Below are 12,564 nucleotides of genomic sequence, written 5' to 3'. Positions count from 1 at the left end.
CTTACTGCCTCCCCACTTCTCCACTCCCTCCCCATAAACACTAGATTCACAGAGAACCAGGAGACTGCACAGAGGACAATCATCCCATACAATGACAACTTAATCTCCCTGACTCTTTATACACCTACCTTCCCCAAACACAAAGAACTGAGAAATCAGTGTGTTGGGTTTGGTAAGAATAATAAACAAGTTAAAATGAGGGCTCCCAGAACACTTACTACTATTTTGAAGTCAAAATTCTAACACCACAGCATCATGGTGTTAATCCACTCAAATTTCAAACCATCTGAGAATGTTCAAGCTATTGTTTAAAAATGTGGTAGTAAAATTTCATTAACTTTAACCTCTTTATATCCTCTTAATTGCACATGCTAACGGTTTTATGTGGTGCTGGGGGCTAATGCACTGGACCGCAAGGTCAGCAAATCAAATTCATCAGCCATTCATTGGAAATCCTATACAGGGTCGCTATGAGTCAGAACTGACTCGATGGCACTTAATAACAACTGCTTCTTATAAGAAGTAAATCCAGGGACCATTCAACTTTATCTTAGACATATCATTTACTAGTTTTCCAAGCCATGACAGAAATGGAAAAATATATATATTAGAACAAGAACAATTTACGTTAATTTCCACAATCTGTGTTCCTTCTGTGAGCAGTGCCTAATTTCATCAAAATTAACAAATTTACGTTCAGTCCTATGTTTGAAAAAAACTGAGGGACTAATTTACAAGTATACAAGAATATAATTTTATAATAAATCTTTCCAGTGTTTGCTATTAACTGCATTACATGAAATGTTTCCTTTCACAGAAACACAGAATAGCTCTTTTAAAATGAAACAAATCTTTCTGTGTTCATCTTTGACACGCTATGAACAAAAACACTTGCTCACAATAGGATCTAAAAGTGCTGTCTCAGGAGCATACACTATACCTGGCAAGATGTATGAAAGACTCTAGGGGAGGGGCAATCAAGTGGGAACTCTTCCTCTCATCTTAAACCACTGAACCCATCTCATACAAAGCCTAAGAAAAAACTAAAACCATTGCAGAAGTTAAATTCAATATGCTCCACTCATATACTTCTAAAGTAACCATTCTAAGCAAAATTCGTAGACGTATCTCTTTTACAAAAAACACAAACCAAAAGGCAAATGCTGCTGTTTGATCATCAGATGAAACTGACAGAGGCAAAAACTGTGATAACAGCAGTAGTTCAAGTAAAGAATGTGTGAAAATTTAAACATGCCCACTTTCAAAGTAAGACATAAGTGAAGGGGAGCTATAATCTTTATATCAGATAAAAGAGTCAAAATGTTTAGGCCTTATCGCCAAATGTTAATTCACTTTAAAGTCATCAATGAGACTATTGTATATACGTTTGCACCTTGCACTTGTCAAAGCAGATAAAATATTTAATATGTAATTTACAATGTATTTACCAGCTCAGCATAAAGGATGTATATAGATTATATCAAAGTAGTAGACAGTTAGGGGCCTGTGCAAACCCTGCAAAAATAGTACTTCAGGTATCTGCTAATTTAAAAAAAAAAAAAAAAAAAAAACAGAAGACAAAAAAACAGTGATACAATTCAAACTACCACAAAATACAAAGGGCTGCAAAAATGTGTATCATTCCAACAACATATATAAGTTATTAAATAAAGATTTGATTTGAAAGAATATAAATGAAGCCTTTAAGTAGGTCTTTTCTACATGCATACTATTCCTCATTAAAGAAAAAAATATGTAAAAAGGCCATTGGTAATTGCTTTGTTAACATATGTAGAAAATGCCAATTCTCTGGTCACAAATTTCACTAAGTTTAGCACTTAAGGTCTCTGCAGTGTTATAAATGTAATTTAAAATACTGTTAATTCTATAATTTCATTGGTAAAATAATGTGACTTGGAATACGGCAGTCTTCGTGTTGAGGGCAATGATCCACAGTTTTTTGTGTGTATGTGTGTGTGTGTGGGTTTGTTGTTTGTTTTTTTAAAAATTTCTTATGTGTGAACAGTTATCCAGAGGAACAGCACCCTCCGCCACCACTCTGGGCTTGAGGTTCATCGTCGATAATCTGTACGCCTCGCCGTGCAGCTCCTGGTTGACTGGAGCCATTGCCCTTTGCCCTCTCATCCACTTGTGCTGTTTCTATCATCCCTAAGAGAGGGAAAAAACAAAAATTATTAAGACTACAATTGTTAAATTTTCAGTTTCTACAATTAAAGTATAAAACTATGATAAATAGTTCTGACTTTCAACTAATAAGAAAACAAAATATAGTTTAGGTCACTATATGGCTTTACCTTAAGTTTTAAAACATTAATATCATGAAGCCAATGTATTTGTCCAGTGGTATGATCATGGTGACAATACTACAGAAGAAATGTTTTTGCTATGAACAAATTACAATGCCCAAGTATAAACTCTAAGATTTTCCAAATATATCTGGAAACATGAGAGAAGTCAAAAAGAGTTGCTACTAAGGTCCCAGACCATACACAAACAGGCTTCTTCTAAAGAAAATGTGTTTAAACATGTCTCTGTGATCAATGGATGGCTACAGACAAGTTCTATCAGCAATACATCTGTCTTAGTCTTGTTAGGGTGTCTTCCAAAACAAGGATACTTTTGTGACAGGGAAAAAAAACAATTTTCTGAAGTCAGAGCTAGTATCAAAGTTTTAGCAAAACTCAAGTGGACATCTTCCTAAATTACTGAAGCTTTGCAACAAATTTGTAAGAATGCTGTCCCACATGAAACAAGTTTTTAGATGGATCAAGCATTTTAAGGAAGGTCAGGATGAACTCAAAGATGAGCCAAGAGATGGAAGGCCATCAACCTCAATAAATGAAGAAACTCTGGCTGAAGTCAGAAACTAGTGACAGTAAACCAAAGAATTAGAACTGATCTGATAGCTACTTCATGAAGTTAGGGCATTTTCAATTTTAAACTAACATCTCGGCCTTAGCAAGTTTTCAGCTAGATGAATGCAAAGAGCACTGAGTAAAGATCAGCTAGCTCAGATCAGTCTTAAGCAAGATCAAAGCTAATGAAGATGATTTTATGGAATGAATCACAACCAAGGATGAGTCTTAGATTTACCAATATGATCCAGAGAGCAAGGTCCAATTAAAACAGTGGCTTCCAAGGGGGATCTACTCGGCCAGTTATATTTAAGGCAAAGAAGTCAGTTCAGAGGTTGTGACAACTGTTTTTTGGGAGACTCCAAAGGAGTGATATATTGATAGATTTTCTTGAAGAACACATGTCAGCCACAGAGGCTGCTTATTACAAAGAAGTTTTAAGAAAATGAAAACTGCACTGGTAAAAAGATTAGGTTACATTGAGAAATGTTTTCCATGATGAGACAATGTGCCTGCTCATTCTTCATGTATAGGTCTGTCATAAGAGAACAGCATCGGGAAACCTTACCCTATGCATCCTACAGTCCTGATCTTGCCCTTTCAGACTTTTTGTTCCTCAAACTAAATGAACATTTCAAAAGAGTACAATGTAAGTCCCATACCAAAACTGTCATTTTGGTATGAAGTAAATCAAGGGTGCAAAATTCTTTGGGGATTTAGAGTTAGAGAGAAAGAAGCACTGTCTTCAGAAACGTATACACCTTAGATGGATCAGATACCAAGAAACAATAGCTTCACAATTTGTATTGCTAAAGGGTGCTAAAATTTTGTAGCAATATTTTTACTTATTTGTGTGTCTAAGAAGCTAAAATCATTCCAAATACAAGTGATTCTAAGGTACAGGATTTATTCTTCTACTAGAAATGGAACACTTTCAAGTAAATGCTAGTTGTAAAAAAATGAAAGAAGGGGGCAGAAAAAGAGGAGGAAAAAGCTGATTTCAAAATTTACTACAAAGTCATACTTATCTGTGTTGTTATACTGGTGAAGGGAGATACAGAGCGTTCAGAACATAAAACAGAGTTCAGAAATAGACCGCTGCTGTAGGTAGGACATGTATTGGATTGCTAACCACAGGTCAGTGGTACAAACCCACCAGCTGCTCCAATGAAATTCTGTACAGGGTTGTTATGAGTCTGAACTGACTTGACGGTACTAACAACATACAGTCACTAAGGAGTCCTAGTGGTGCACTGATTAAGTGTTTGGCTGCCATTGGAGAGGTCAGCAGTTCCAGGAGAGAAAAATGTGGCAGTCTGCTTCCATAAAGATTGTTGTTGGTAAAGTGCCGTTGAGTCGGTTCTGACTCATAGCAACTCTGTACAGGGTTTCTGAGCAGCTGGTGGGTGTGAACCACTGACCTTGCAGTTAGAAGTCCAGTGCTTACCCTACAGCACCACACCAGCAGTCCTTCATAAAGTTTGTTGTTGTTACGTGCCCACTGAGTCGGTTATGACTCATAGCAACCCTGTATAAGGTTTCCAAGGAGTGGTTGGTAAATTTGAACCGCCGACCTTGCAATTCAAACTGACCTTGTGGTCCAGTGCATTATCCCAGCATAATGCCACACCAGGACTCCTTTTCAGAAATAGTATGTAAAAAATAAACCTAAACACATACCTCACACCATATGCAAAAACTAACCAAAATGAATTATAAGCCTAAATGTACTACCTAAAACATGACATTTGTAGAAGAAAACATAGAAAAAGATCCTTTCAATTTTGCGTTGGGCAAAGATTTCTCAAATAAGACACAAAAAGGAATCATAAAAGAAAAATAGGTAAATATTGTTACATTAGACTTCACCAAAATTTAAAACTTCTGCTTTTTGAGAAAAATACTGCTAAGAAAAATGTAAATATCTATTGGTAAGATAAGGAAGCAGCTGAATGAGTCTTACTACAAGGGTTCTCAAATTCGGGTCTACATACTGTCTCAAACAACTGGTTTTAAATTGAGGTATGGCAGGCAATTCACTGAGACTAAATAGGAAAATATTGCAAATATATTTCTACTTAATTACTTAACCTTTCAAAATTTCTATTTGTGTGTAGGTTTTGCAATCTATAAAATATACCAACACTTGTGTATGTCATATACATTTTAAACATGTATACAGGGTATATTCAATTACTATAAACTACTCATCGAGAATCTCACTACTCAAAGTATGGTCCCAAGGACCTGCATCATCACCACTCACGACCCACACCAAACCTATTAAATCAAAATAGGCGTTTTAAACAAGATCCCTTAGCAATACATGTGCACACATTTTTAAAAGTATTAACCTACAGCAGTTCTCAAAATTTATGGTACATCAGAATCACACAGAGTGTTAGTTACAACAGATTTTCGGCACCACACCCAGAAATATGGACCCAGTTGATAGAATCCTGGGTATGGCACTGTAGGATAAGCACTGGAACACAAGGTCGGTTTGAACCGCAAGGTTGGTGACTCAAACTCACCAACCAATCCTCAGAAACTCTATACAAATTTGCTATGAGTTGGAACCAGCTCAACAGCAGTTAACAATAGGAGTAGGCCCCAAAATATGCATTTCTAACATGTTCTCAAGTGATGATGCTGCTGCTGGTCAGGGACCTCACATTAAGAATTACTTTATCTACAAAAATTATGAAAATGACCTTCAGGGATTCATAAAACTCCTGAAATTTACTTCACAGTTTGTGTGTATGCACATTTCTCAGAGAGGAAAGCCAGTACTTCATCAAATTCTCAAAATGTCTGGCATCTATAAATTCAATGAATTCCACGTGACAAAGACATTTTAATCCATTATTTCATAAACTAAAGTGTCCAAAACTATTTGCTTGTTATTATTGTAGTGTGCCGTCAAGTTGGATCCAACTCAGTGACCCTATGTACATCATAAAGAAACATTGCCAGTCCTTCACTATTACTTTCAATAAAGAAGCTGTGATGTGGTGCTGGGGATACTGCACTGGACTGCAGGGTTGGCAGTTCAAACTCACCAGCCGCCCCTTAGAAACTCTATATAGGGTCACTATGAGTCAGAACTGACGCGATGGCACTTAACAACAACAACAATGTACATTTAGCAACTATCACATAAATGATTTCAAAGTCATTAATCACTGTTTGGCTATTAATGGTGGTTGGTAAAATGGCGCTTTAAGAATGCTAGCAATACTTTCAGAAGAGTCATTTCTAAGCACATTAAATCTAAATATACCTACTTTTACAAAGGTCAAGAAAGAGTTCTTCAATTCCTTTGTTTTGTTTGGCTGAAGTATGATAATGTTTTGCTCCCACAGATTCTGCATACCTTTAAAAAAAAAAAAGCTGACTTCAGTGATGATGTAAAGGTGTTTTTTCATGTTTTTGTCATGAATGCTATTTACAATAGCAATTTTTGTGACTTATGTTCCGGGAAATCAAGATTATTTATTTAACGTATTTCTATGGAATGAGCCAAGTCTTATATATTATAATTTGGAATGCAAATCCTTTGGAAGTTTTTATAACTCTATACCTATTTGATCATAATAATTTTCTTTTGCATCACTCTTATTTTTCATTTTTTAAAACTGAAATAAACAGGAAACTAAAAGTGAAATAAATAGTACCAAAAATCCAGAAACTACCAATGTAAGCATGTTTCCCTGAATCTAATAGATCAGTCTACATTGAGAGGCTTAATTTAATATGTAACTGATAAAGCATGATACACAAAGAGAAAAATCTCAACACCCACAAGGAAGTGATGAGGAAGTAACACTTACGATTCTGCTTCTTGAATGGAAACATGTCTCTCCTTTTCCAAGTCTATTTTATTACCTAATTTGGGGGGAAGGAGGGGAAATCAATCATTAGTACTAATTTTTTATAATGAAATTAACTCAACAACTCAATATACTACTATTTTGATCCACTTTTAAAAAATACAAACCGCTATCTGACTTCTAAATATTCTCACACTATTAAGTTGTGACGGTTGGCCATGGCTGTTAGATAAATGCCTCATCATCCCTCAAATGGTTCAACACAGGTTACTCCTGCAGGTGCATCCTCTGTCAGAGGAAACAACTTTTCCAAAGAGTGGGGCACCACAAACCAAAACTTTCTAGGAAAACCTAATGGGTAAACCTATGATGCTTAGCCAAGTGTAAATGGTCAAAAATAATAGCAAAAAATTTCTATAGTCCTAAATCAAATTTAGTTGGTTGGTTATGTGCTGTGGAGTCACTTCTGACTCATAGAGACCCTGTACAGGGTTTTTGAGGCTATAAATCTTTACGGGAGGAGAAAGCCTCATCTTTCTCCCGCAGAACAGCTGATAGTTTTGAACTGCTGACCTTAAGGTTCACAACCCAATTCGTAACCACTATGCTACCAGAGCTCCTTAGAGAGAGTCAATAATTAAGGAAAGCTATCTTATAGATTGGAGACCTGGTGTGGTGTTGTGGGTTAATGCACTGGACCGCAAAGTCAGTTTGAACCTCAAGGTTGGTGGTTCAAGCTCACCAGCCGCTCCTGGGAAACCCTATATAAGATCACTATGGGTCAGAACTGACTTGATGGCATATAACAACAACAATCTTGCAAATTGGTGTCTTGGTGTGGTGCTGCAGGAGATAATGTGTTGCATTGCAAGTTTGGTTTGTATCACAAGGAACCCTATACAGGGTCACTATGGATCAGAATCAACTCAATCACACTTAACAATAACATCTTATAGATTAAAATGTTAACCTATTGGTTCTAAAGAGAACTTTGGTTTCCTGGCTGATACAAGCTGGTTAAAACAAAAATTTTAATATACGGATTTTTAAGAACACCATTATTATGCAAGGGAAAAAAACTGTTTGTTTAAAAAAAAACTACAGAACTTATTATGTGTGTATCAGGCACATTCAAAACTGCTGAAAATAAGCTTAACTCTCCCTAAACAATGGGACCAAACTGAGATTACTCTAAAAAGCCATCAGAACAAGGAAGGTCTGAGGTGCTGTAATGATGGTTGTCCTGATGCTGGTTACACAGGTGTATTTAGTTCGTGAATTAAATTTGTAGACTTTAAAAAAGAAAGAAAGTGGAACAAAAATAAAGGAACTGCAAAATGCAGACTCCTTATTGAAAAGAAGTTGAGCTGGCTGAAAATAGATTGTAAAACGTACTAGAAACAAGATAGGAATGGGCGAAATTCCCTAACGAAGGGCACCTGAAACAAATACTCCCACTGTTTCCATTATGACTTCTACAGGAGAAAAAGAAACACCATAGTCATTTTTTCTTGGGATTTTACAGAGTACAGAGACAATTTCAGACACAGATATTTCCTGAACAGTGAAGCAGGCATCCAATAAAAGATGCAATGCCTTTGGAGGGTCTGTATATCAAAGACTTGAGGTAATTTATACCTATTAAATGCTAGCAGCTGAAGGACTATTTGAAACCCAGAGCTTCAAGATATGAGGGAAAGGAAATAGACTAAAGCTCAACTAGTACTAACAAATTCAGTAATGAACTCTTCTTTTTGAATAGTTATGTATCTACCTCAGCAAGAATTTCCGTATCTAGTTCTGATGTCCTACATTATATTTCATCAATAAAAATTTAATTTGCTACATATTACAGCCTAATTTATTACATATCACAGTTCTGGTGTGCTGCTATGGGTTAGTGCGCTGGACTGCAAAGTCAGTTTGAATCACAAGGTTGGAGACCCTACACAGGGTTGCTATGAGTTGAAATCAACTCAAAAGCACTTAACAGCAGCAGCCAATATATCAAAGTCATCAGAGGAAAAACAAGTTGTTTTATGAAACAAAGAATGCAAAAGGCACCACCTAGTGGCCAATGGCTGAAGCAAACAGAGGTGTAAGATTGTTTCACTCTAAAAAGGTAAAACAGGATTGATCCTAGTTGACAGCAAGGAAACTTTTGTTCCAAATAATTTAAATCTATGATTTGTTTCTCCCTAGATACCGAATACCTCATATTTTAAATTCCACTAGAATCATCAAAACCCATAAACAGAGTAAGGATAGAATCATCAAAACCCATAAATAGAGTAAAGTAGACAATCACATTACTCCCCAAAAGAACTTAGGAGAAATTAGTTAGATACTGCTTTATTATTTAATACTATTCTAAGCATAAATATTATTTTAACAAATTATTAGACGAATAAATTAGCTATTTTCATAACTATTATTTTTATAAAATTTCATTTTGCTGTTAAGATTTGTATACTTCTCTGTATATACTGCATACAAAAAGTTCACTTTTAAAAATCATAAGTAAAGGCTACAAGGAGTTTTATTTCAGCTAAATGTGAGAAAAACTATCAATCAACAAAAACAGAGCTGCCTTTTTGACAAGAACATTGAATCACCTTCAAAAATTGTCATAAAACTGAAACACAGCTATCTAAATGAGATCCGGATATCATGTTAAACAAGGTAAGTTGTTTCCAAACACTTACATAGAGGTTAAATTCATATAAAAGTTCTGGTGTGGCACTGTAGGATATGCACTGAACAATCAAAAGCTCAGCAGTTCAAATCCATCAGCTATTCCTCAGAAAACCTATGCAGGGTTACTGTACGACAGAACCAACTCAATGTCACTCAACAAATGTGTATGACACTAAAGGGCTTGGCCAAAAGATGCCATTCAAAAATGCTTATGAAAGAAAAGAAAATGGAACGAAAAGAGAAAATTAAGTCTCAGTCCTATCCAAAGAGGTTCTGATTTAGAATATGTGAGATGAGGCCTAAGAGATGTATGTGTTGATTAATGTTCTGTATCAACTTTGCTTCAAAAAGTTCATGGATCCATGGAATTGAAAGAAAATGGAATTTTTCTATGAACTCTTTGAGGCTTTCTTGTATATAAAAGGGAGCTTCAAAAAGTTCATGTACAAAAAAAATAAAAAAAAGTTCATGTATAAAGTTCCATTATTTTTCAATTCCATTTTTTCCAAGAATTTTTTTAAAGCCCCTGGTATATTTCACTGGTTTCATTTCTCAATAGAGTCTAGAATAAGACATTTGGTACCTACAGCGGGGTGCTAGTTGAACAGATACCTAAAATGTGGACTCAGAAATGGGTAATGGGTAGAGGTTGGAAGAGTTTTAAGGTGCCTAACAGTAAAAGCGGACTCCTGGTGTGGCGTTGTGGGTTAATGAGCCAGACTGAAAAGCCATTTGAACTGCAAGGTCGGCAGTTCAAGCTCACCAGTTGTTCCTCAGAAATCTTATACAGGGTAACTATGGGTTGGAATCGACTCAACAGCACTTTACAACAATTGTAAAATCCTAGATTGCCTTGAAGAAACTGTTGGTAGAATTATGTATGTCAAATGTGATTCTGATGAGGATTCAGAAACAAAAGAAGAACATAGTCTGTATCATCTCAGAGAACACAGTGCCAACAACAGAATGTTGTTAGACATGGGGGCATAAATGTGCTTCTGATGAAACTTTAAAGAAAATGATGAAAATGTGATTGGACAATGGAGAAGGGTGACACTTTTCATGCAGTGGCAAAGAACTTGTCTGAATTATGTTCAAATATTTGGTGAACGGTGGAACTATTAAGTGATGAACTGGATATATAGCTGAAGAGAATTCTATGCAAGACCTTAATGGGCTGTGCGGTTTCTCCTTGCAGCTTACAGAAAAATGCAAAAGGAAAGAGATGGACTTAAAAATGAACTGCGCAAAATGAAAATGCAACTTATTGAGTAATTCTGTTGTACAAAACTAAGGATGCATGCCCTAGAATGTTCACCAAGGACATGATTACACAGAAAGAGTAAAGCGTCAAAAAGAGTAAGCCTGTGACTGATGGATCTAGTCAACAGCAGAAAACATACAGTTTAGACTGAAATCAAGAGAGAAAGAATGCTGTCTTCATCTTGAAATTCTACAGGAAGTGTAAAAGTCAAAAAAGTTCAATCTGTTGTGTGCCAAGGAAATAAAAGAACAATCCCTGGAGCAGCCCTGGGATCAGCAAAACTGTTAGAAGAATAGGAGCAGGTCCTTCTCAGTTTCAAAGTGTAGTACCACATTCTGCTGAATCTCAATGAGTGGGGTCATACCTTTTTAGGTTTCTATTCGGATCTTCATCAACTTGGTTCAGGAGGTCGGGTGGGTGGTTACTATTAAGGTGTCGCTGCTGATGGGCTGTTGCCCATAGTTGAAAGAGTGGGCTGCCATGCCCAAGGGGCAGAAGAATGATGCCTACTGAGGATGTAGCCACTCAAATGAAACTAGAAGAACTGGGTCACCTAAAGCAAAGTAAGCAGGGCTGTCATCCTATAGGGCCTGTAATGCAGAGTTGAAGCCCAGAGTCAGGTGTCTCCAAGCGAGCATGGCCAACACCCAGAATGTAGAGGGTAGGATCACTGCCCAAAAGGTCTCAGAGAAGAGGGATATCTTTTCAAGCCTTCAGACTGAATGTGATTTGCTCTGCTGGGTTTTAGACTTTCTTAGTGTCTGTTATCCCTTCTTTCCCTTCAATTTCTCCCATGTGTGATAGAAATGGGAGAAAATTCATGTCTGTTCCATCACTGTACTTTGGAAATACACAGCTTGAACTCTAGATATCACAAACTCCAGGATGGAATGTCTTTTAAAAAAAAAAACCAACCCAAGTCTTTGTTATGCTAATGAGACCTGATTATTGTAGGCTGTGTTTTGGGTCATTTCTTTTGAGATATAAAAGAAACTAAACAAGTAAGCAGAGTAGATAACATAAAGACTTATGTCAAGAAACATGGAGACCTCCATGGAACCAGAATAAGCTAAAGAGTCAAGGACCTTCCCACAAAACTAACAGAGACAGAAAGACCACCCCCAGAGCTAGTGCCCTGAGTCTGTACTACCAGCCTACTAAACTATGAGAAAATAAATTTTTATTTGTTAAAGTCATCCACACCTGTGGTAATTCTGTTAGAACTAGAACACTAAGACACCAGGTTATTCTGATGATAAACCAAGCTTGGGAACAAGGGACTAAGTAGACTCAAATTTCTTTCTACTCCGAATTACAACAAAATCCCACATCACACTTGCCAATAGGAAAGAAAAATTTTTTTCTATTTCATACTAATCACTTTGTTGTTGTTGTTAAATGCCATGGAGTCAGTTCTGACTCATAGCAACCATGTATAGGATTTCCTAGATTGCCTTGAAGAAACTGTTGGTAGAATTATGTATGTCAAATGTGATTCTGATGAGGATTCAGGAACAGCTAACCTTGATTTGAACTGTCAACCTTGTGATTAGCAGTGCAGTATTTATCCTACATCACCACACCAGGACTCTATACTAACCTCTAACAGACATTAAATAAAATGAAGAGTATTTAACCATACTTGAAGCAGTACATTATCAATGTTTCTAAGTTTCTGATATGGACATAAAGAATATGACATTTAAATAAACTACTTATAAGTAAATGTAACCCCGCTAATATTTTGTTAATGTTAGTTTGTGACCTTAGTAATGTAACAGTCTGCTTCAACTTTCTCAGTTATATATTAGTCATTTTTCTCTCTTCTGAAAGATGACTAGAATCCCAAATAATGAAATCTTAAGTCATTCATTCACCTACTATAGCTATATTC

At 36.2% G+C, this 12,564-nt stretch overlaps 1 protein-coding gene across 1 annotated transcript in view; it reads right to left on the bottom strand.

Annotated features, from left to right (window-relative positions):
- Window positions 1-2,026: 2,026 nt before the first annotated feature.
- LOC102811079 (ras-related protein Rab-21-like) overlaps window positions 2,027-12,564 on the bottom strand; it is a 39,762-nt gene continuing 29,224 nt past the window's right edge. Inside the window, exons 5-7 of the mRNA XM_006859564.1 lie at window positions 6,710-6,764; window positions 6,164-6,252; window positions 2,027-2,169 (exon numbers count right to left, since the gene is read on the bottom strand). Of these exons, the coding sequence (XP_006859626.1) occupies window positions 2,027-2,169; window positions 6,164-6,252; window positions 6,710-6,764 (287 nt within the window). The remainder of the gene's footprint in view (window positions 2,170-6,163; window positions 6,253-6,709; window positions 6,765-12,564) is intronic.

This window comes from Chrysochloris asiatica, unplaced genomic scaffold (genome assembly GCF_000296735.1).
Source record: "Chrysochloris asiatica unplaced genomic scaffold, ChrAsi1.0 scaffold00033, whole genome shotgun sequence".
NCBI classification, from domain to species: domain Eukaryota; kingdom Metazoa; phylum Chordata; class Mammalia; order Afrosoricida; family Chrysochloridae; genus Chrysochloris; species Chrysochloris asiatica.
This window is presented reverse-complemented; position numbering and strand designations above follow the sequence as displayed.